This window comes from Parasteatoda tepidariorum, chromosome 11 (genome assembly GCF_982258835.1).
Source record: "Parasteatoda tepidariorum strain Cologne lab strain chromosome 11, Ptep-v5.0, whole genome shotgun sequence".
Classification (NCBI taxonomy): Eukaryota; Metazoa; Arthropoda; class Arachnida; order Araneae; family Theridiidae; genus Parasteatoda; species Parasteatoda tepidariorum.
Genome location: NC_141765.1, coordinates 65931911 through 65958620, shown reverse-complemented (window position 1 = coordinate 65958620; position 26710 = coordinate 65931911). Strand labels below are relative to the sequence as shown.

The following is a 26710-nucleotide window of genomic DNA, read 5'->3' as shown; positions in this document are numbered from 1 at the left end:
TAGCAAAAAAAGCGTTTGTGCATACAAAATCATGTAGATTTTTCAATAACGTAATATATTATTGTTCAAGTCAAATATTAAATTTTTATGAAAAAAAAATCTAATTATTTTTGACTTCTTTTCTTAAATTTATATCAAAACCTAAGTGTCCCACATTAAAACTATTTAAATATATTGATAAGGTACTAAAAACTCCAAATTTCATTTACTTCTGTGAAATTTGTTTTTGAGTAGAATCAGTCTTTTTTTAAAATTTTATTTTTAAATCGAATATTGATTTGAAATTACGCTGATGTAACCTGTGAATTGCTATAACAACCAGATAAATGATACCAGAAAAAAGAACGCATAAATAGTGATGTAAACAAATAATGTAAGTAACTAAGATTATCAAAATCTAACGAATCATTACTAAGCTTAGAGGGATAAAAAAACCCGTTTGATTGCCTTTTAAAATTGAAAGGTGTTTCTGCAGTTACATATCTTCTCTCATCTTCCGCTGACAATTAAAAAAAATTTTTTTAGACATTTTTAACCTCATCGTTAATGATTTGTCTGGTTTTTACGATCGTGTATTAATGTTACTTTTAATAATATTTTATACATCTTCTACTTCATTTTTAACAAGGATTCGAAAAATATAGATTAAGATTGATAATTTAGGAAGACCATCTCTATATTTTTTTGCCATTCTATTCATATAAAGAGGACCACAAAAAGGCTGTTGTTTGAAAGCGTTATTTATCCTTCAGTTTGATATGCATCCCCTGAATTTTACTGACATTATCCCACCCAGTTTTAATCCCTTTGACAAAGTGACCGTCGATGCATTGAAATCGGATTAAAGCTCTTAACGGTGAACAAGGAAAGGCTTTCCCCCGATTTCCCAAGCATGTGTTCTCTTCCCACAACCAATTGTTTCCGACTATCAGACCTAATCTGTAATGTTGGACTGAGAGAGGGACGATGCCTATACAAGAATTCTCCACATTCCTAAGTCATGAGACTGAGTAACATAATTGCCTTTCACCTATACAAGCATTTTAGAACTATGTACCGGAAAATTTATTGCCTAGAAAAATCATTGTGGTGGTACTAACATGTTGGAAGGGAAAATAAAATCCTGCATTTTATTCATGCATTTCCATATTTACATATATATATATATATATATATATATATATATATATATATATATATATATATATATATATATATATATATATATATATATATATATATATATATATATATATATATATATATATATATATATATATATATATATATATATATATATATATATATATATAAGAATCAAGTGTAAGTAAGTAAGTAAGTAAAGTAAGTGAAATGAGTATAGTCATAGAAAAGGTTAAAATTAAAATAGTATTTAGTTGAAATAAAACTTTTCGTTGAACTCATTATTAACAAATCAAATTTTTCTAAAGTTTCAAATTTTTCTAATATTTAAAATTTGATTTCCCGCAACAATTTGGCTGATTTCGCACCAATTTTTCTGAGCATCAGACGTAGATCTTATTAACAATCGGCCATAGAGGCCTTCTCATTGCATACATTGACAGGCCCGCGAAGGATTCGCACCAATCAAATTCGAAAAATTTTTAACGTTTGAGCTTTGTTTCTTTATTTAACAAACATTAAAAGTAGTTTCTAGAAATCGCTACAAACTACTGTGTTTTTTGTATTGCACTACTCATTACACTATTTCCTTTAAATAGTAGCGCACAACACTATAAACTAAGGAAAAAAGTAACGACTACAGTAGTTTCGCTACTTGTAGCGCGTTCTTCCGACTACTGGTTATTTGCTTATTTCAATTTTACAAATGATTAAGAGAATGCTTTTGTTTATCATATTTGAATAATTTGTGCATACTTTTTGTACCAGCGATTTTAATTCTTGTCATTGGAAAATTAGAGCAATTTATAAGAGCAATTTAATATACACATTTTCATATATATCCAGAATTGGAAAATTTGTACAATGCAAAATTTTAGTTGAAATGTTTAATTTTATCATGTCGGCGAATGATTGTTAAGTTAGTCACTTTGTTTAAAGATACGATTCTTGTAATTTAAATAGGCGTTTAAAAAGAAGCTTCATGTAACAGAGTTCTTGAGTTGATTTTCGAAATTTTACAATTCTGTAAGTGTCAACACTATTGCGACTTAGCGATAATCAAATTTAAGTGTGGTATTTGATAATATAAGAAGATAGATATTTCATTAAAAATATAGTTTTTTAAATCAATATATTTAGTTATTATTAAACTCAGCCGTAACATTAAAAGGATGATTATTGGGGTAAGTTTAGGTGCATATAATGATCTTAAATGTTATGAGATAGTATTGTTAAGAACTGTCAGCTGATAGCTATCATTATAATATACTTACTATGTGTTTCATAATTTTTCTTTAATGAATTGTTTTTTATTAATGACTTTTATTGAAAAAGTGATAACTTTGGTATGATTCTTTGTCTAATTCATTAGAAATTCGCAAAATATTAGAGAACAGTCCTAAATTTATTAAAAGAAATTAAACTTTCGATCTCTTGAATCTGTAGAAATGCTTATAATGCTGTAAAAATGGTACAAAAAAGCTCTGTGGAAAATTAGTTTCTGAATTACTTGAATCTTATTCATTAGAGTGACATTACTATAAGAACTTAAGATATTTTGAAAATAGACTTTTTTTTCATTAAAAAAAATTTATTTCGCAACCTTTTTGAAAATTTTCAAATGTATTCTGTTAGAGTGAGAGCAGGTCAACATTCTTGAATATGCTTTTTCTTCTATAAAAACCAGTGCATACTAAATTAATCAATTAGTGCAAAAAAAGACAAACAAATTTTTTTAAGAACTCTGCATAACGCACTGTATGACAATTTAAATAATAACACAAATAAAACATTAAGTATTCAGAAAAATGTTGAAAAATCATTTTATTCTGCGCATAAACAAATTTGTGAAATGTTGATCTCAATTTGCCCTATTTAATAACAATAATGAGAAAAAAAAATCATTCTGAAAAATTTTGCATGTCGCAACACGTAAGTATGATAAAAATGTTCACCAGTTTAAGAAAATATAATTTTATTTGAATATAGTGGTTAGACTCCACTTTTTAAAAAATTAGAGTTTTCATGTATATACAAGTTATTTTGACCTTATTTTAAAATTACTAAACTTTTAGATTATTTCATCTGCCAAACAGAGGAACTCAAAATGAGCAAATATGAAGCTGAGCCACTAATCAAATAAGGCTTTCGTATTATATGCCTCAAAATTTCAAAAAATTCATCATAAATTGAATTTTGTTTGAATTTTTATCTATGATATTACTAACCAACGTGATTATATCATTCTCATAATGCCGCAAACAGTTTAGAAAACTTACAAACCTTAAACAAATAATAAAACCATAACAAACAAACTAATAAAAAATTACTAGATTGGCATAACTAAAAATATTCTATAGATAAAATTACGCAGTATTATTTGGTAGTAGATTGAATACTGATACATTTGAATGAAATTAACAGGTATTGGGCGAGGGAAACCTCACAAGGTTAGCTCGACAACAAAATGATTTTTATCAATGATTCCTTTCTTACAGGGTATATTTTCTTATAATACTGTGGTCATTAATAAAATCTAGTAGTGAAAACTTTTTTAAGGAAAGATAATTTTTGTAAAGAATGATAATTTGATTTGGAGCATGACTTGATAATTTGAAAGAAAATTTTGAGTTTTCTGCAAAAGAAAGTTTGACGAAATAATTGAAAAACAAAGAAAAAAATAATTCTCTGCTACCCCTCCCTGGAAAATACCAAAAATAAATAAAATACTTCTTTTCAACTGGAGCAAAAAAATTCAAATTAAAAGTATCTTTGGAAGGGAGAGGTTACTATTCATAAAAAATAACATGAGAGCCGTAAATTTTGAAGGAAGGATTTTATCACCGTTTTGTGAAACGTCTGCTTGAAAACGGCTGAGGGAATCCTGGATTCGACTTTCTGCCTTGCTACCCTCACTAGGCATAAAACGGGACAAAATTACAGAGGGGGAGGGATGGTGTCAAGTAACAAAGCCCCTTTTGGGGGAGGGTGGGAGCTGTAATCACAAACGAGTCATCCGTCACGAAGGAGTGAGGGAATCATTGATTTCGGAAAATGGATTCTCTCCTGGGTTTGATACAGGAATCCTGAGAATCTCAATACTTGGCTTAATCGATGGTTCTTCAGATGCTATTTTGAGGTCTGAAAGCATTTTCATTGAAGAGAGGGATGGGCACTTATGTCACAAAGAAGAATTTGGAATTTTATTTTGTGATTAAAGCAAAGATAGCAAGAAAAACTTGTGAATTGAATAAAGAAAAACTCGTGTTACTTTTAATAGATTTAATTTCAAAAATATTCATACCTTGATTGTTAAATAAATAAATAACTAGTCATTATTACTGTTTCTCGTCTATTTTTTTTCTTGCAGTCATAGTTATTTTCCTCATTTCCTTTTTGTTCTTTCATGTAAAAAGTACAATAAATTATTGAAGAAGAAGAATTTTTTTTTATTTTCTATTCGTATAGAGATGCTTTCGAAGTTTTTATTCAATTCTCCTAGATTGTGATTTTATTTTTAAAAAAAACTCTCCTAGATAGTAATTTTATTAACGAAACTATCCTAGATAGTAATTTTATTAACAAAACTCTCCTAGATATTAATTTTATTAACAGAACTCTCCTAGATATTAATTTTATTAACAAAACTCTCCTAGATAGTAATTTTATTAATAAAACTTTCCAAGATAGTGATTTTATTAAAAAAACTCTCCTAGATAGTAATTTTATTAACAAAACTCTCCTAGAGAGAGATTTTATTAACGAAACTCTCCTAGAAAGTGATTTTGTTAACAAAACAGAGAGTGATTTTTAAAGAATTTAATGAAAAAAGGTTCTAAATGACATTTCAATGAATTAACAAGCAATTGTCAAAACAGCTGTTTATAAAATACATTTTTCAATTTAACTGAAATTTAAGGATAGAAAAATTTAAATTCCATTCATGCTGCTATAATATGTTTTCGAACTAAACTTTCATGTTTTTTTAGAATGTCTCTTGGTATCTTCTTCTACAAGTTCTTCGTTTATATCGTTGAGAGTTTAAAAAAATAGTGTGAGATTTAAAGAATTGACTTTTTAATTTTTACATAATTTGAGAGTTAACGTTGAAGAAATTTTTCAAAAGTTTAAGTTGAAACACGTATAAAGGAGCATAATACAGCACTTTTGATACACGTATGAATAAAAAAAGCGTCACAAATTTTTAATAGAATTATCTCTATATAATTCTTTCCTATTCGTTGACAGGTTAACACCTTTAATTTTATTTCAGTTTACTTTATTCAAACAGCATATACACAAGTAATGTTGCTTACGTCATATGTAAGATAATTTTGATAACATGCAGATTTTTTGATTAATTAAATAATAAACTCAGGTTTCTAAGGCCTTTTCTTGAAAAATCTAAAACTTTAATTTATTTGATCAAAAGTTATAAACATCATAAACAATTTTTACATGCACCGGAGACTACTTTAGTTTGCATTAAACTAAAAATAAATGACTAAAGCAGATTCAATCTGAGTGTTTTAATTGTGTCTCGTTATAACTAAACTACTTTTTATCGTCTTTCAGCGTTTCAAAAATTCTTATATTTATATATATTTTGTATATTACGTTTTAATATGATAAGATTAAAATTATTTTTAATTTCAAACATTAAATTATAATTCCAAAAATTTTTAGAGCAAGTTTCTGTTTTCAAATATAATTTTTATACTTTATTATATAAAAAACATCATTTGCTTCAAAAAAAAAAAAAACAATACAAAGATGATAAAAAAAATCGTGATGTTTCAAGGGCTCAAAAATAGGCATCCATTCTCTGAAAATTTAAAAGTATCTGTTCTCTACTATCTAACTTGTTTATCTTTCTAATATGATAACATTGAAACTATTATTTTCAGTGTCCAGCATGAAATCATTATCTAAAATCCTTGAAAGTTTCTGTTCTCTAATAAATAATTAATTTATCTCTCTAATAAGATAACATTAAACATTTTATTTTTAATTTCAAGCATGAAATCATTATCTAAAAACTTTGAGCAAAGCTTTCTGTTCTCTAATAACTAACTTATTTATCTTTCTAATATGATAACATTGAAAATATTATTTTCAATTTTTAACGTGAAATCATTGTTTAAAAATTATCGGAGAATGTTTCTGTCTTTTAGTAACTAATAAACTTGTTAAAAGAAGAACTGTAAAAGTGAACTTGAAAGAAAGTGACATCATTTAGCTTGGGTACTTTTCCCTGTTTCCGATCCAAAAGAAGAATCGTTCTTTGACAGGTCCTGATTAGGAGGTCTTGTGTGGAGGAAATTAAATTTGTGAAACTAATTTAGTGCCAACCGATGCCCCTATTCGCACACAAAGTCAGATGACACCTCGATATCGCCTAGATAAGGATGAAAAAGTACTCATTTTCCGGTAGGAGAAACCGCAATTCGTTAGTTTGGCTTTGAAATGCTCGACACCCCTCAGATTTGGTGATATAGCATACATTTGCTGGGTGTATTTCAATTTTCGCAAAAAAATGTTGCGGTATTATGAATCTGAAAACGCAAAGCAATATACTTATCTACGCAACTAAATTTATTCTTTTTTCTTGTTACAAGATACATAACTATTTTTTTTGTTCAAAACTTTAGAAATAATTGGAATTTTAAGTTATAAATATTTTTGATAATTCTTTCAGTATTTATAGATATTGTGTTTTTATAACTGTCGTTGAACAGTCAACCCAATTCTTGGGTTTATGATTACTAATGTTCAACTACGTAGCCTTGTAATTTTGAACCCAATCCGAAAAACAAGGGAACTCCTGGATTAAGTATTGGGAGAAATTTGCCTTCGTGGAGGACTTTTTGATGGAACTAACCCTTATTTGCGTTACATGGAGAGGAAGACTACGAGAACTTCTCACGGTTAGCCAGAGGTCAAGGGGACTCTAACCTATGACCCGTTCGCCACTGAGCATATTTCACGTCAGCACTGTGGACGGTGCAAGCCGGATGCGGATTTCGTATCTACCAGCCATTGCTGGGATTTAAACCCAGTTCACCTCATCGGAAGACGAATTCTCTATCCCCTGAGCCATCGCGGCTCAGATGTTGTGCTTGAATTTTAAAGTTGTATTTGAAAAAAAAAAGTCCATCTCATCATCATTTTTCGGGGAATCGAACCCAGCCACCTTATTGGGGGGGGGGTGAGTGCTCTATCCCCCGAGCAACCATGATTTAATCGACCATTTGTGAGAAATAAAAAAGATAAAAACACTATAACTAATCTTGTTATTCACATCTGATTCGTTTCTATTGTACTATTTTCAATTAGTTTCGCCTAACATTCATTACATAAAATTATCCAATTTTTGAAAACGCTTATAAAAGGGACATAAATATATGTTTTTTTATTAGTATTATTTCAACATGATTTTGCAATAAAACATGTCAGTTATTATTTTAAAAAAAATGCTTTTTTAGTAATGCATAGCTGGAAATCCCTCGAAGTTCTAGGTAAGGTGAAACTCAATACAAAACTTTCTGAATCTTTTTGTCGAAAATTTAACCATTCATAAATACCGATTTTTTGGGCTACAAGAAAAAGACTTTTATTTTGTTTTGATATTCAGAACATAATAAAAAACGTTATAAAATATTATTGCCTTTTTTTAAAAAAATTCATTCTTTTTTCCTCTTTCTAGTCGTGAAAATCGGTTTATTCTTTCTTTTTTTCTCCGCTCAGTAAGTCTTATGCAGGAAAAAGTAGTTTTACAATGTTTCGTTAAGTTATCGCTTTCATTGCTCATATTTTTTTTTCTGCTTTTGTCGTAAAATTCATAAGAATGTTGCCTGTTTGTGTAGAGGTCTAGACAAAATTTATGCTGAAATTTTCTTTAAGAAACATTTAAAAATTGGATACAAAATAAAGTAACTTTTGAGGGAACGAAAGAACTTAAATTCCTACTTAATGATGAAGATGAGAGAAATGTAAGGGATTAGAATACGATTACAATTGTAATCATGTTTATAATTTATCCTAATTTAGAATTGTAATCGTGGTCAACCATTATAAAGAGCATTGAATATATATAATCTAGGCTAAAAGTATTCTTGAATCATGGTTACAATAAATTGTTGACAGGGTTATTAGCAATAATTATTTATTTGTTATCTCCATACCTTATCATTAAGTTAAACGGGATTACATTTGTTTTTCTTTTACTATAACATAAAGTATAATGCAAAAATAATTCGTTTCTGACAAAATATTATTGCCTTACAAATATCATATAGAATGTCCAAAAGATATCAAAACGGGGACATACCTTTGGAAATACTCATCGAATGAAAAATGAAACCAAATGAATTTATCCGCAAAATATAGTGAGCGTCATAACATTTTTCAAAAAAAAAAAAAAAAAAAAAAAAAAAAAAAAAAATCTGGTGGCAAAAAAAAAAAGTTTTTCCTTTGCTCTCTTGGAATTGTAATTAGGATTATATGAATAGGAACAGTTCTGTTAAAAAGTACATATTATGATATATTTTTCGCAAAATTGAAATGAATTTAAATAAAGTTGCAATAAATAATTAAGGCGTCGTAAAGACAAAGATTGAATTATATTATAAAAGTAGGTTTTAGTACTTTAAATAAATAAAAGTTATTTGCAAAGGTACTTTTACTACTATTGAAATTTTGATTAAAACTGAGAGCCAACACTATGAGAATTTGTAGTCACTGTTATGTTTGTACAAGAAAAAATTTCGAGTAAGATTACTGTATTTGTATGGTAATGACATTTCTGGTAAAATAAAATATAATTCTGGTAATAAAACCCAAATTTTCGGTACCATTCATTTGGTAATTTCTCCGTTCTTATGGTAATGGATTAGCGGAAATTCTGGTTTTCAAAATTATAGTTCTTATTGCCACCCATTTAGTAAAAATAAAAAACTGAAGAGTAAATATAACCGAATAAATCATTTTTATACCATACTGTAAGGTATTATAAAATTACCAAAATGTTCTTAAGAACTTTCATTCATTTTACCATTTATTTGGTAATTTCAACCTTTTGATATTTTTTCCTTTTACCAAATAGAATAGTATATTTTATTTAAAATGGCAGTTTTATTTAAATGGTTGATATGAGCTAGGTCAGGGTAATTAGTTGTTTTCTTAATGCATTTCTCGATCAGCGGAAAAATGAACTTAAAAAAATGCTTCCAAGTATTTTAAAAGTACTATATTTTGATAGATCAAGCTATGATGCTTCGTTTGTAGTAAAAAAAGGATTAGTTTTAATAATTACTTGAAACAAACTATTAAATTGCTTATATTTGAGATCGATCACATCCAAAACTTCTATAAAGTAACCTATGCATCAAAAATTGGATTTGATATGCCTTATTTTGAAAAACACACTTCATGGTGAAAAAATATACTTACTGGAATTTGTTTTTTGCTTTCTTTACCGAAAACATTCTGTTGCTTTATTTCCGAAAATGTGTTTTGATTGTAGGGGAAAAAACAATTGAGTTAGGTTTAGTCTTTTATCTCTCGTATGCAATTACATGCTTAATATATTAATTTTATATTGCATTTTAATAAATCAGTTTCGTATATATATGTATTATTTGACCATATAAACTTGGAAAATTTTTATGATGCAAATGTATAACATTTGCATCGGGTTTATGATTAAATTTTATTTAAAAGATCCCTTTTTTGCAAAAGTTCTGGTACAAATTTTGTATACTAGCTGGAGAAATCCCTCAAAAAAGCCTCTTAATATTATTAAATAAAACCAAAGGAAAATTCTTTGCAATAAAGAAAGAACACTAATTCAAATAAATAGAAATTTAAACGTAAAATTGTGTTAAAAAAAGTGAATACTTATAATGTATTTGAAAACAACTTAAATCTTTTAAATTAAATGTTCTAAAAATATTTTAAAACCACTTTAGTTTTTAAAGTTTTTATAGAAAAAGTCTGATAAAAAGACAATAGTTATAAAAAAAAAAGAAATAAAATATAACTTGAGAATTTTTTAATAGTAAAAAAAAATTAATATTCAATATTCGAAAAAAAAATTACAAGAGACCATATTGAACAAATAAATATCTAAATTAATTGACATGGATTTATTGGTTAATAAATGATAAAGTTTTTTTTCAAAAAAAATTAAATCATTTGATAGTAGAAACTGTTTTACAAAATACTTTGCCAAATATTTGCTTTACATTTTTATCAGTCTTTTCTACCCAGGTTAGAGGGGTGTTTTTTTCTCCACGCGGAAAGTACTATACAGGAGAAAATACTTTTACAATGCTTCGTAAGAAGGTTTTCGACATTTTCCCTACACAAATTTTTCTTTTCCTACTGAGTCTATTTTATGGCAGTTGATGTCGAAGCGTTGGTAAACCTTGCAATTTTTTAAGGCATGTGTTAAAAGTATTATTAGAATTTCATACAAATTGAAAAATTTTATGTGAGAGAAAATAGTTTGAATGTTTAGACTGATTTCAAAGTATCGGAGCACATTACAATTGTTAATGAGCATGTTAAAATTATCATTAGAATTCTAGACAAATTGAAAGTTCCTATGTAAGAGAAAATGGTTGAATAGTGTAAAAATTTAGACTATAGCTGTAAAGTGTCAGCACGCCTTACAATTGTTAAGGAACATGTTACAATTACTGCTAGAATTCCACACTAATTGAAAAACTTTGCGTGGGACAAAATGGTTGAATAATTTGAACGCTTAGACTATTGATTTCAAAATGTAGGCAAACCTTGCAATTGCTTAGGAACGTGTTAAAATTATTATTTGAATTCTATACAAATTAAAAAATCGTATGTAGAAGAAAATGGCTAAAATAGTTTGAATATTTTTAAAGCGTCTTTTAAACATGTCCTCCAAGTAAACTCATTAGTAAGTAAATGTTAATTTCTCTGAGTACGATTACAAGCTTAAGTTTTTATTTATGTGGTGGAGAATTTTTGGAAAGCGATTCTGTTACATTTCAAAAGGTTTTCTACTTTTTTTCTCAGGTGTTAAAACGGTTTCATTTTTTACATGCATAAATTTACAGTTGTGTCTAAAATAACATTTTGGTATTTTCAAATTACAAATATTAAATAAAAATTTTAAAACAGAGAAAAAGTATTTCAAATTATTTTTTTGATTTCATGAATAAATATCACAACTCACGCAATGTGTTAAAATGATATTGAAACGAAATTTTAATTTTGATAAGAATAAATTTCAGTTGAAATTACTGAAATTTCCTCAAGAAATTTCTACGTTAGAAACAATGTTTTTATACATAATTCAGCAAACAACAGTTCACATTTTTTATAACATATTTTCTTTTGAAAAAATTTAATAACTTCAGGGATATTTCTTCACTGTTTTTCTTTGAGGCATGCGTAGTAAAGCATTCAAGAACAAAGGCAACGTGCAAAAAAGTAAATTAATAACTAAATAAAATAAATAAATAAATAAATAGATAAATAAATAAGTCGATAAATAAACAAATCGACAAATAAATAATAAATAAAAATTGGACCATCACTATTTTTTAGCTCAAGTTCCTTTTAAATATTTTATAAAATAAAAAGTAAATGAAAACGAGAGATATCGAAAATATATATTTTATTCCTAATAAAATAGTAGGAGCTAATTAATTAAAATTACTCATGTAAAATGAAAGAATTGAAATATGTATTAAATATTAATGGTTATGTCTCAGACTTAAAGCTGAGAAAGCTTTTAAAACTTAGTTCAAATTGATTTATAACAAAATCATTAATATAAATAAACATTAAAAGACCTGACTAGTTTTTGTGATTAAAAATTGAGCTACTGTGAGAAAATTGTTTTGGCTAAAGCAGCATTGGATGCTTGTGCGTTTTTTTAGTAAGATTCAAGCTTTCTTAAGATTAGTATATTCTCAAGATTAGTATTCTCTACAAATTGAGAAACATTTTTGATCGTTTATGTTTTATCTTATAACTTTTATGGAAGGGTGTTGTCAAGATGAATCTTAACTTCCCAGGTATTCATAAACATATAGAATTAATAGCAATTTGAATTCAGAAACATTTAGATCGCATGTACAATAACTGTCGCTCATCGAACTGGAATTAAATTTTTAATTTCAAATTAATATGCAGTTTTATCAACTAACAATATTTTGCACGTAATGAACTTTTTTTTTTTCAATTAAATCGTAAGCACAATTTTACCACTTAATATGTATACTACTTAAAAATTTGGATTACCTTTCCATTCCTTATCTCATTTTAAAACTTAAATTAGTTACTAAAGATTATGTACTTATGAATTTATTTATAACTTCTTGTTAACAACTTGAAATAAGAAAAAGTTTCTAAATTAAATTTACAATAAACAACATCCTATGATATCGGCATTTATGTGATGTATGAATTTAAATATTTTGATTGTTCACGTTAAATGAATAAATTTATTCTATGGTATAAAAGTATTTAGAAGCTAAAATTCAAAAAATAAATGAAATTACACCCTATTCTATCGAATATGAGAATCAGGCGTGGTTTCACCGTATATTAATAACGCAACGAAAGCTGCTACTGACATCCTCCTTTTGTAGCAGCTGTTGCTGACACATTACGCCATACCCAACTTATTCTGTAACATTTCAGCCCTTCAGTATAGCGAAAAATTTATAAGAAATAGTAAAGGCAAATGTTTTGCATTAAAATTTTCTTTGACTTATGTAGAACTAGGATTCTGAGTTAATTGGTAATAACAATGTAAAATTATATTAAATGTTTTAAATGTTTTAGTTGTAAATGAACCTATGTATCTTTTATGTTTTAAAATTTTATAATATGATATTTTTTAATATGATTTCTAAAATTTTTTTTATATCAAATTAAAGCATTATGCATTTTATTTAATTTATTTTTAAATGGTGTAGTTTGATATTTTAAACAAATAATTATTTAGTTAGTCGAAAGAGTTTAAGAGTTGTAAATAATTTTAATATTTCAGTCGATGCAGTAAAATTAATGAATGGAGCTGAAGACAAGAGCAATAGTTTTTTATTACGTAATAAGGGGTCTCACCTCTGCTCGCTTCGATCACCTATCCATGATTGTTACGTAATCATTTTTATTTTGAACTACAAACTGATTTTTAATTTCAATAATTCGAAAACAGTTAATAAGTTTTTATACCAATTTAAATATATTTATTGTAAAATGTTAAGCGATAAGATAATATAGGATTAGTTTAGAAAAAGAAAACAATGCTTTTAGTTTTAAGCTTTTAATCTGAAATAATAGTAAATTCAAAAATATAATAATAGTAGAAAATACTGATGGGGGCGATAAATAAAAATTATAGGAAAATATCTTTAAATTAGTCATAAATAAATTTTTTCCAGATAAACAAAACTTTTTTTAATTTTATGTTGACGAGAACCTAAGAAATTGTCTCTTCATGTGGGAAAATTGGATTATGCAATGTAATATATTTTCCAATGAGAATTCATCTGAGTTGTTACTGTTAGATTTTGTTATGGAATAAAAATCGGAACTCAACTTTAATCTTTTTAAATTCTTTTATGTACAGTACACGAAAAAAGTGGACTAACTTGAATGACTTTTGATCTAATTATCGGGTTTTCTCGTTCTAGGACTCAATCTTAATGGTTCGAGGAGATGACCTCAAATATGCTAATTAATTAGTGCTGAAGATATTATAAGTTACGAAATCAGACACAAAAACGCATTTTTTCTCAATAAACATGCCTTTTTTTCAACATATTCGGATTTCTCCAGTTCCCAGTTTGGCCAGGAGAGCGATCCAAATTTGAACTCTTTGACGTTAATTTTACTTTTTGAGTATTTCGTTATGCCTCGAAAACTTTTTTAGCGAATTAAAAAAAAATGCACATAATTATAAAATCCGTTTATTCAAACATAATTCCTTACAAAAAATAAATTTTAGTTAATATTTATTATTTTATTTATTAATAGTGAAAAAAATTGAATTGCAAGATATGCAACTTCTTACATCATTTTAAAGTATGAAAATTAACATGGCAAAATACAAAATTTGAGCGAAATCGGTTGAATAGTTTCTGAGAAATCGAATTTGAAAAAAGTCACAAATTCAATTTCTCAGAGACTATTCAATCAATTTCGCTCAAATTTCGGATTTTTCCATTTAAAATTAAATACTTTAAAATTATGTAAAAAATTGTATGCCTTGCAGTTCAAATTGTTTTTCGACTATTATTAAAAAAATATTTACTAAAATAAATTTTTTGTATGGACTTATTTTTGGATAAACGAATTTTATAATTGTGTGCAAAATTCTTTCACTTCGCTTAAAACGTTCTCGAGTGGTGAAATACGCAAAAAATAAAACCAATATTAAGGGGTCCAAACTTTGGAGTGCTCTCCTGACCAAACTATTGGGACCATATTCCCTAGATTACGACTACTTACCATATTTTGGAAGTTAGAAACCCGAATCCGTTGAAAAAAAAGTTCCGTTTATTCAGAGAAAGTACGTTTTTGTGTCTGATTTCGTAACTTAAAATATCGTCTGAACTGATTAATTAGCATATTTGAGGTCACCCCTTTAAACTATTAAGAATGTGCCCAAGAACGTGAGGATTCGATCACTAGATAAATGTTATTCATGGTGGTTCGTTTTTTAAATTTCCGCATTGTACATTTACGTAAGTTTTAATACGCATTTGCGTAAGTGGGGTTTTTTTTAAAAATTTTTTTATTCCAGTTAATTAATTTTTCAATGAAAATGTATTCTTCATTGAGCTTCTAAATAGTATCTCTTGAAAAATTGAGAATTTTAATTAAATTAAATTTTATTAATTTATTTCGAGAAGGATAAATTTTATTTTAATATAATAATAATAAAGACTCAATGTGTTTTATTTCTTAAAATATGTGTAATGTGGGTTGGATTGAGTGTTGTTATATGAGAATTGATGCGTTTTATATCAGACATTTTTGCTATTAATCAGAAAAAAATAAGCATTATCTTTCACATAAAAGTCCTTCCCTATCTACTTTTACGAACGAAATCTGAGAATATACACCTTATTAGAAAGAACTAAGTACAGCTCTTTATGACAATTAGGGCCACCCCAGGAGGCAACCCCTCTAGATTAGCTTCATGATTTTCCTGTCTGGACTACTTACTTGATCGATTCTTGGACATCATTTTTCTTCCTAGTCCAGGAACAAATCACAAGTTCTTGGGTTTCACTAATCCCTTACTTTATAACCAAGCGATCTCCCATTTTCGACCGTCACATCTTTTCCCAGCATCTATCAATTGGCAGTGCCCAACGGGGCGTTCAGGGGCCGTTAAAGAGATCCCTTTGGGATCTACTGTAGTCAACGAGCCGTGATTTTTTTAGATCTACGATTCCTTTCGCTGCACTGCCTAAGTCAACTGGCTTCCCCTTTTTGGAAATATTTTTCCGACATCGGCGTTATTATTATGCGAAACAAATGATAGATATTATATCCCTCCTTCTCTGTGATCCACAAAATTGCTTATTATTTTTTCTTTTTAAGCATATTTTTATATTTGACTTATTTTAAAGTTTGTAGATAACAGAATTTTTTGAGTTTCAAAAAGTAGAATTTAATAGTTCATTTATATGACGATATAACTCAAAAAGAGCAGAAATTTTAAATAAACCCGAAAATTTAAGCAGTCCAATCCAAGATTAGTTGCATAATTAATTACTTAGAACACTCAATTATATAGCAGGTTTAGGGTTTATTCATAAACAAGCTTACAATTTATGTTATTATTTTCTTTAAATCGTCGAATTTTATTGGGGTCATGGATTGGATTTTAAGGCTCCAAAATCTGGTGGCCAAAAGCATGAATGCGGCAACGTAGCATAGGCCACCTTTACTTTTCAGACAAATTGGTACCCATGGGCGAGATTCAAGCCGCCAGTGGGTATCGAACCCTAGTTCTTCATAATGACAGCCTTAACTACAGAGCGATCACGATTTAAAAATTGCTGCTCTAAACTCGATTATGCTTGCATTTTTTTCCCTAATTTTACTAAACACGTAAGATTTGATATTGTATCTAATTTTTATTTTATTGAAATGAAAGAAAAACACATTTTGATACGAGAAGCAGCTACACTTTAAGGCAATGAAATGCATGTTAAAAATGTTCAACTTAATTCGATTATTTTAAATTATTTTACTCTGTTACATAAATAATTTATGAAGCGTTTATTAGAAGTTTTTGATATGAAAATTTATAAATAAATTTAAAAATTATTTATTTTTACTTTCAACTTCAAATTTCCGTAGGTTATTTTTGTTAAAAAAAAAAAAAACTTTATTTTGTATGAGGAAAAAAAATGCAAAAAGAAATTTTCTTTAAGAAGAATGCTTAAAAATAGCTTAAGTAAATGAAATAATAGTCACTTATAAGAAATGTATGATTCCGTATAAAATTCCGTATAAAAATTAAACTGACTTTTAAACAAAAAGTTTCATTTAAAATTTTTATGCAATACTTTTCTCAACAACTACAGACAAATATGCTATATTTTTATATACTCAATAATTTTTTTTTGCTAAAATCTAATAAAATATTTTGAAATATTTATTAAAAATTTAATAACTTTGAATTATGTTTAATGAGTTCATTCTATTTTACAATTCTGATGTGGTGATAAATACTTCATATTGAATTCAAAAATAGATATGTTTCAAACTGCTGAAAGACGTAGTTATGAAATGAAAGAAACTTAAAATTTTAAGGAAGTGAAAAGTAGAACACAGTTCCAGAGTAAATGTTACTTTTTTGGTTTGTTGCTTACAGGAATAAAGCACTTTCATATCAGAGAGAATATGACTTCCCCTGGCAAATCCTGTCATTGAAGAATTTTTGATTAAAATTTCCATACACTCTGAAGTGTTGAACCAGAATAGAGATCAAATTTACTGCAACTAAAGTGTTAAATTGAATATTGTTTCCCTTTAAGTTGAACCATACTACAGTCTAATATATTTAAAGATACTTTAGTTTTACCGATATTTAGTTTCAGCTTGGCAATTAATTAAGCTTGCAGAAAATCTGCACAATACTGTGCTTCAGTTACAATCCAATAGATTCAAAATATTTTTTTAAGAATAATACAATTTTCAACACGTTTTGTGTATTTTTTTCTTGCGCAAATTAATCGATTAAAATATGAAGCATTTAAATCAGCGAAAGAATGAGAGTGTAAAATGATTTTGAGAGGGAGAATCTCTTGAAGCGGGTGAAGAGGAGCAAAGAAGTGTCCTTAATTGGTCCATAAATAACAGGACTTCCAGTGACTGTCCAAAACCGTTATTAAATCTGAGCGCCCCCTCTCGGAATAATTGGCTAGTTGAAAGAGGAGCTTAGTGTATGGGGGAAAACTGTTGCTCAGCATTTAACAAGGTACCAAATCTCTCGTTAGCATTAAAAAAACAAACAATGAGACACGTGATTGCTGTCAATTTTATCGTGACTCATTCGTGGTTTCAATATTTTGTTGATTGATTTTATCATGCTAGAAACGTTACAATAATTTTCTAGTCAGTGTGCAAATGACACATTCAATGTGTGATCAAAGCAACAGTGAAAGCATTTTTGTATTTTTTTAAATTACAATTCATTTCATGTCATAATTTTATTTGCTACATATTTCCCAATTCATAAGTTGATCAGTTTTATTGTTTTCTATATGTATGAAAAATGTTTATCGTCTTTGAGCTAGTTCTTTAAAATTTAGTATTGTCATTAAAATGTAGTTGATAAAATATAATACATCGAATGTTTTTTCTCCTTATTTATAACAATAATATCATATTTATCTTAAATATTCCTTTCAAAACATATCAGTTGCGAAAAGAAATACGGGATTTTTAACATAATAATTCTAGGGATAATAATGATATGTAATTTAACTATATGCTTTTAAGAAACTGTCGCGTGTTAAATTGTTTTTGCTTAGATGCTTAGACTATGGAAGTTGTGATTTGTTATTTAAATATCACAAAAATCTGAAATATAATACTTTAGTTAAAAAAGTTAACAACCTGATATGATTTTAATTATGATAAAAAGTTTTTGTAAAATATTTATATCACTTCAAAATATATATGACTCTAAAAATTATAGAAATTAGAAAAAAAATTGCAAGATGTTCTATTATCACCGCTCTTAATGTAGATTTTATTTTGCTTACATTTTATTTTTTGCTTTCAGAACTTACACAAAGGGGTCAAAACTCAATATTTAAGTGAAAAATAAGATAAGGTTCCTAAAATATGAATATTTATTATCCTGGATAATTATAGTAAATGTAATTAAAAATTTGAAAGAATATGCTTTTAAAATAAAATTGGTAAGCAGTTATTTTAACGGTTATCGATCTGGATAATTAAGTGGGATGGTGCGGGAATCATTAAAAGTGTTTTTAATGTTTCAATGTTATTTTTAAGTGGTTTAAATTTAATTTTAGTTTGAGGATTCTTTATTACCTTAAATTTGGGGTTTCTCTATAAATATTCTTTTTAAACCTCCCTACTTAGGTTATTATTAATTCATTTTTGACAAAAATGTCAGAAGTACTTAGCAAGGGTAAGTTTTAGAAAGCACTCTGCATATTTATTTGATTTGTTGCTGCTGAATTATTTGTTTCTTAATTCCATAGAGAGTTTACACGAGTCTTCACTATGTTTTGAGAAACTTGGATATCTTGAATTTTATTTCAAATTTATAAACATGTTACATATCAAGACAAAGTAAAAAAACGTTGCAAAAACAAAACCATTTCTAACTTTTAAGTTTTTTATGTCAAAGATTTTGAAACACACAAAAGTTTTAACTTCTTTTAGCCAATTTATTTAGAAAGAATCTAGTCTTTAAAAACAACAGCAAATTTCAGAACTTAAGAGATATGAATACGAAAAGTTAATAAGTTCAAACATATTTCAAGTTTTTTCTTTTGAATATGAAGATGAGGCTGATTTATTACTCATTTTAATAGAGTCTTGAAATTAAATCTAAATACTGTAAAAAGTTATAAATATTAATTTAATGTGAGTGTGTAATAGATAATTTTTTCAGTAAAATTCATCTCAGAATATGTCGTGTCAGTTTTCTCAGAATATTATAAAATAAGTTATATTGTTATACTTTCTTTTTATACGATTATAATCTTTTAACGTAACGAATTTTAATTACGGTGGTTTGATTAGGTATAGCTTAAACTTTTTGAAACGAAACGTTAATTATCAAAGTCTTATTTTATATATGAATTACTTGATACAGAAAGAACTTAAAAACCTAGAGAATAAATGACAATGTATCTTTTTTACCTGAAAGGTTTATTAAGATTCATATTAACTATACGAAGTAAAATTATATTTCTTGATTCTTAATGTTTCTTATTAGTTTTTAACTGAAACTTAATTTGGCAATTTGAGTTTCCTAAATTACTACATGAAACATTTATCTTATTTTGAGTAAAATGTGAAAATAATTAGTTCTGTCTTATATAATATTACGCATAAATAATTTAATAACTGTTTTAAAACAATATTTTCTTACATGAGCTATTTTTAAGATAAAAAAAACTCTTTTCTATACTTTTTCTGTGTTGAAAAAAGATACTTAAAATATTATCTGTTTTTTTTATTCTTTTAAGCAGTTTTCTTATAATTTTTCTAATTCATTATATTTTATAAGTAAACAAAGTTTCAATTTTTAACTTAATTTTCATTTTTACTTAAATAAAAAGGTAAGAAAAGACTTACCTTCCTCTTATGCTCGGATTAACCTCTGCAAGACGCATTTCTCAAAAACAATTCATTTATTAGCAAATAAGTACGAGAAACAAAATAAAAAGGGTAGTTCACAGAAACGTTTCCTTGTTAACTAAAAACTAATTATTTTTAACCAAAAAAATTTTTTATGCAAATCCATCGTATTTGTGTTTCATTGGATACAGTTGTAAGAGCTTTACAAGAGAGAAGTAAGTGCTGTTCTGCATGCATATTACACTTTTCAAAACATTGTAACTTGGAAATTATTCTAGAGAAACAACTTTTTGCTCATATTTAATTCCAAAACGAAACATTTATTTATATAATCATAAATAAAATCTTAATTTATACCTGTTTTGACTTGGTACTTTAACGTGTCCTTGCAATCCACAAGCAACTGGTCCAAATTCAATGGCTCATCTGGTATCTCAAGATCAAGGATTTGCTTCAACTGGTCAGGTTGATGAAAATCTAGTACCTTTGCTTTTCTGTCATTAGTTTTGGAAATGAAATCGAGCATAATTTCCACAACTTTCAAGAGAAAGTTGCGTGTGTTTTCGTCGACATCGCCTTTACCGTTCGGATATAGATCTGGAAAAATATTGAGATCATTAGAAAGTTTTGTTTGATTCTTATGTTAACAAGTCAATACATTGTGCTTTCTATTATTTTGTGGTTAAAAGTCTGGGGTACTCACAATCCTATGCTGACAGTAAGAAGCTGAAAGAGATACGATTTCAAAAGGAGGATAAAGTATGCTTTGTGTTACATATTATAAAGCAGAAAGCAACCAGAGTAGAACACAAGTACAGAAACAGAAATACTATGGTCTTGGTTCTATAAACAAGAATCTACAAGATTTCTACCGTCATTTGGTGACACCGAAAAAGGTTCTTGTTTATAGAACCGAAACTATAGTATGTTCATTTCAATACTTTTTTGAGCTTTATTCAGGCTGTTTCATCGGTGTTATATTTTGTTATTCGAGACGTTTCCCATAATCAAATGCAAATACATTTGTATAAGTATCAGTATATATATTTGTATTCAGTATCTTGTCGTTAAAAATATACTATACTAACATTGGTAAAGACCGATAATTTAATATTCGAATTTAACCACAGATTTTGTGCTACAAATATTAATCTCTAGAACAAAACGGAAAATATCCGCCAGCTCGTTTACCGAAATTTTATTTAGGTAAGAACATAAGGAAGAAAAATCTTGTTGTTCTTCAAAAATCTTTTTAATCTAAACATTTGAAAAAATATATTGTGATTAATGAAAGAACAGACTTCATTTCTTCAGCTGACTTGTAAATTTCGCCTGCATTTAAATTCTGTCATTTTAAAAATTTCCCTTATATAAATTTTTGATAAACGTATGATAAGTATCTCCTATATTTATTATTGGCAAATTAAATCACTTTTAAACATTTGTGCATATTTTTAGCAGTTTGACATTCTTTGACGAGATAAACTCAGAATCAGCAGTCTTATCCAAAATTTATTTCAAGCTGTCATAAATTTTCTTAGCCATTTTCATGAAGCGACGATTCGATTCTCATTAAATAATTGTTTTTTTATATCTTGTTTTAGTCGTGGCATTCAGTTTAAGTTTTTATTGTTTTCTATAATTTGAGCTATGAGCTAGTCTTTTGATTTTCAATAGTTAAATTTCAAATAAATTTTTTAAGCGTTCTAATATAATACATACAGTTATTGGCAAAATAAGTACGGCTGAAAGTTATTTTCAATATTTATACATATTTGTTTAAATTTACAAGTATTAAGAAATATCTCTGTTATGCACATAAACACAATCAAGTTTTTGATACAGGAATGCCTAAAAAACTCTTAGAGGATTAAGGAACTCTTAGAGGAACTTTATTGGAGGAACTTTATTAGAGGAATATTTTCTTACTAATTTTATTCCTGTTAATTTCGACTAAATCAACTTTAATTCTTCTTTTTTATCCATTAAGTGAATTTAATAGTAGTTGGCTGTCTTGAAAAAGAAGATAAAAATATTAAAATAGACAAAATAAGATAAATAATTTTCTCAATGCAATTCTACTTCAGATGGCATTTAAGAATTTCTATTATTGATTCTGATTGACTAAATCTCATGTGCACATTTCTGTTTGCTCTGTGAATAAAAAAACAATTACCTTAAAATTCATTATTGAAAAATGACTAAATACTCGTTTTTTTACAGCGTTTTAAAACTCTTTCTGATGCCTTTTTTTACTTTCATTAATTTAATAATATTTTCATGTCATTACTTACTAATTACGTTTAATAGCAATTGATTATTTCGCAGAAAAGATAACGAATGAAAATTGACAGTTAAGTTATCATCAATGAAAATATATAAAACTATGCATATGTGGCTTAATATTGACCAGTAGTAAAACTTGTCTATAGGTTATATACACCCACAAAAAATAGGAAATAAAATTCCCAAATTGACATAAAAGAAAACGTGTAAAAACATGCATATGTGGCTGAATTTTGAACTAGTAGTTTACGAAACGCTCAATGGTTTCTTATACACACCCACACAAAATTAGAAATGGAATTCCAAAATTATTCCCAAAGAAAACATGCAGAGATAATACATATTTAATTGAATTTTGAACCAGTAGTTTACAAAGCACTCATCTGTAGGTCATGTACATCTGCAAAAATTGGAAATAGAATTCCAAAGTTGCTATTGAAGAAATCTGTAAAAACATGCATATGCTATTAAATTTTGATCAGCGGTTTGCGTAGAGTCATCTGTTATATATACCAGCAATAAATAGAAAATAAAGTTCCAAAGTTGACATTAAAGAAAGCATGTAAAAATATGCATGTATGGCTAAATTTTGGCCAGTAGTTTGCGAAAAACTCATCAGTAGGTAATACGCACCCACAAAAAAGAGGAAATAGAATTCCATATCCATGCTTTCCCTCTCCCCATAAGCAATTCTGTTATCGCAAGCTACAGACTCTACTGGGAAAATCCCGCAGTTATGAAAAGTCTAATAATCCCCCTCCACTGGCTATTGAAAAGGATAGCTGCCGTGAGCTATGAGGGAGTATTTAGATAACAGAAGAGGCTTTTAATCCACAAGGCAGCAAGTGATTTGTACCCCTTGCTACTGTTTTTTTATTTCTTGTAGTCTTATTTGAAACCCCTGGGATATTTGCTCTAGACAGAGAACGTATCTCTGGCATTCAGAAGCTTTTGACGTCCTTTGCTTTCTGATGAATGATCCTTAAATGATATCGCTTAGGTAAACCTCATTGTTCATTTTATTTCAAATATTGCATGCAATTTATTCAGTTTAAAAAGTTATTAGTTATTTTTCGTTTTTAAATGTATGAAGACTAGCAAAATTTAGAATTAAAAATCAAATGATATAGCGTAAATACATCTCATTATTAATTTCATTTCAAACATCGCAGGCAATTTATTCGGTTTAAAAAGTTATTAGTTGTTTCGTGTATTTAAACTATGCTAACAGGTAAAATTCAATATTAAAAAAATCAAACGAGAGAAATTGTATCGTTAATGTAAACTTTACAGTTTTCTTATATTTCAGAGCAAGTCGGTTTTAAAAGGTTTTTTGTTATTTGCATCCATTTATTCGATTCAGAAAGTGATTAGTTATTCCGTGTATTTTAGTATATTCAAACTAGTAAAATTCTGTATAAAAAAAAATCAAACGATGGAAATTTGTGATGAATGTTTAAGTTTTTATGATCTTTATTTTAAATACAAATATTCTTGAGTTTTTTTTTTAATTAGTAATGCTTTCAGAATGAAAAATTATGTTACATTCTCGGAGAAATTGGTTAAACATTTAATCATAATAATGGTACAGCGAGCTAAACTATCATATCGTTCAAACTTGCTACAACCTTAAAATGGTACTAAGTTGAACCGTATTATCTTATTTCTTTAATTTGATTACGTTATACTATGGCTCTACTAAAAAAGAAATAGATTTCAATTTGACACCTTATGAAGTTGCAACAAATTTTCAACGTATTATGGCTCAATGCAACAAAATTATGATTTTTCGTTAGACCAATTTTTTTCTTTGGGAATATAACTTAAATCATAATAGCATAAAATCGTGAAAAATTGAACCATGTTTTCTATCGAGTAGAACCATAGCATCGTGAAATTTAGTTTCAAAAGGTTCAATTTGCACAAAGCGTATTTGTTAAAACTTAATATGGCATACACTTTTATAAATTTGGTATACATGAAATTAATTATGCTTTTAATAGTAACTTTTAAAATTGGTACAAAGTTGATTATAAGTGCCTTTTTAATTCAGAGTAATATATTGGAGTTTAGTTTCTGTCCTTACACATAAGACACAAAGTCCATTATATGTTTTAGAATATTCTTTGAAAAGTTAACCACTTCACAAAAAAAAAAAAAGATTTTACTCTCGGAAATTTTTTTTTTTATTCCATAAAATGTTTAAATGTCCGTTTTTTTTTCTTTCTTTGCAATGATTATAAAAAAATTTGTATTTCCGTTTTTGAAACAAGCCTTTATAACGATAGGAACGAGCATAAAATTCCGTAAAAGTTTTAAATATTTCTGACATCACAATATTGGTATTGAAAATTTTCTAGTGATCTGAATTTTGAGTTTCTGAACAATTGGAAGGTTTATTAAAAGTTTAATCATTTCTATCATTTCAAAAATAGTCTCAAGAAAGGTTTCAATAAAGTGGATATTTTGTCATTAGGAAGCAAGTAAAAATATTTGTAGAATTTTTTTACCCTGTTTTGTTAGGTTTCATACATTTTAAAGTAATATTACTGGCATACATTATTGGACTTTTGTGTTTTAAGGATTATTACGTGATATTGTTATAAAATGTTCCATAAATTCAATTGAACTGAAATCAGGAGTTATTTTACTTATAGAATAGAAAACACACATTAAGCTATATTACATAATACCCTGTCTAATAAATGCTTCTATTTGTGAAGAAAATGTAAAACGTAGGCAGGTTTTAACTTTATGGGAAGTGAAAGGCTGACCTCTCAAGTGATTTTTCAAAACAAAAAGTAATTAATTTTTTTAATCAGGAATTTAGAAATACCAGGCTAAAAAGAAAAATTGTAAGTGTGAGTTTGGCTTTGATTAAAATCTCTTTTCTAGAGTTCATATAGTTTATAAATCAAGTTTTTTATTTTTTTTATTTGTGGAATTATTATCTCATTCTTTATTTCGTGATTTATTCGTAATTTAGTGATTGATAATCTTGCTCTTAGTCTGTTTTAAAAGCTCTTAGATAGCAGATAGATTGATTGATAGATAGATTATATTATCTGAATACTTAAATCAGCAATAGGTTTAGATTTCAGGATTATCTTGAGCGTACATCGGTAAACTTTTACTTCACACATACACAAAATAAATAAATGTATTTGTGTTCACATTTATAAACAATAATAAAGATTGACAACATAATTTTTTACAATGTTTGGTTTAATGCTCAACTTATCAATACAGCCTTCTTTTAATTTCAAAATACACTCAGCTCAGCGCTGAACCTTTATATTGGTACCAAAATATGATGAAAATTTGATGAAACCTTAAAGTCGATTCATATTTTGCTTTAAGTGTAACCAAAGCATCAAGTTTAAAAAGTACGATGAGGGTTCAACTTTTATGAAGGTAGCAGCAAATTTGAACGATATTGTATTCATTACGTTCTAAACCTTCTACCATCATGACTACTACCTTTATTTCCACTCGTGCCATTTTAGAGTTTAGGTTATAGGAATACTATAATCAAACTTTTTGGTAACATACGTTATACTTATTGAAAATCACATAATTGCAAAGTTATAACTTCTCTTTGTAACAGTTCTTTGAATAAAGAAATGTAGACTGAGAGAATTGACAATCACCTAGTCAGGAAATTATTCAATAATGATAGTTTATTGAAAAGTTTTTTTTTTCATTTTCATGAAGGTAAATGTGATAGCTCAATTATTTGGCAGTTAGCATTTATCTAGATTGAACTATATATTCTTGTTCATCATGATGCAAAAATGTTTATTTGCATCCGAAAACCTTGAGACTATCACTTTTGAAACTAAAATGACATTTAACAAAATAAAATATTCATTTCATTACTGCATGAAATTTATCTTACCATGTAAGAAATATTGGAGTGTTCTGAGCCACTATATCATTCACATTTCATGCAATTATTATATGGGGCTTTGTTGAACCTTAATATCGAGAAATCAAGTAAAGATGGTATAATTTTCACTACCATGATTATCACATACTATAGTTTAACTTAAGAGAAAATATGGTTCATAGTTAAAGTTATAGCAAATTTGCGCCACCTAATGGTTCAAGGTACCAAAACTATGGTCCAAAATTATACCAATTTTTTTAAGAGTGCAGAAAACAGTAGTACGAAAAGCTGAAATAAAGCAAGTCTAATCTTATCGTATTGTATTCAATAGATTTTGCTGAAAATATTTACATTATTTGTTCCTAATTGTTTTAATGTGATTATATAAAAGCAAAATATTATTAACAAAAATATTGTATATTTCTTAAGGAGCTCTTGGGGCGAAAAAACATCACCTTTATTCGCCCATTAAACGGAGAAAGATTCGAATGTATGAGTGAATGATATACAGTAAGAAGCTTAAAGTAATGA

The 26710-nt window shown here is 27.4% G+C and overlaps 1 protein-coding gene and 1 long non-coding RNA gene across 2 annotated transcripts in view; one reads left to right on the top strand and one right to left on the bottom strand.

Annotated features, from left to right (window-relative positions):
- Positions 1 to 26710, bottom strand: part of Gad1 (glutamate decarboxylase) — a 65981-nt gene that overhangs the window by 32585 nt on the left and 6686 nt on the right. Inside the window, exon 2 of the mRNA XM_016062948.5 lies at positions 20362 to 20601. Within this exon, the coding sequence (XP_015918434.1) occupies positions 20362 to 20601 (240 nt within the window). The remainder of the gene's footprint in view (positions 1 to 20361; positions 20602 to 26710) is intronic.
- LOC122269691 (uncharacterized) overlaps positions 12755 to 26710 on the top strand; it is a 41085-nt gene continuing 27129 nt past the window's right edge. The window contains exon 1 of the long non-coding RNA XR_006225328.3: positions 12755 to 12934. This is a non-coding gene — a long non-coding RNA (uncharacterized LOC122269691). The remainder of the gene's footprint in view (positions 12935 to 26710) is intronic.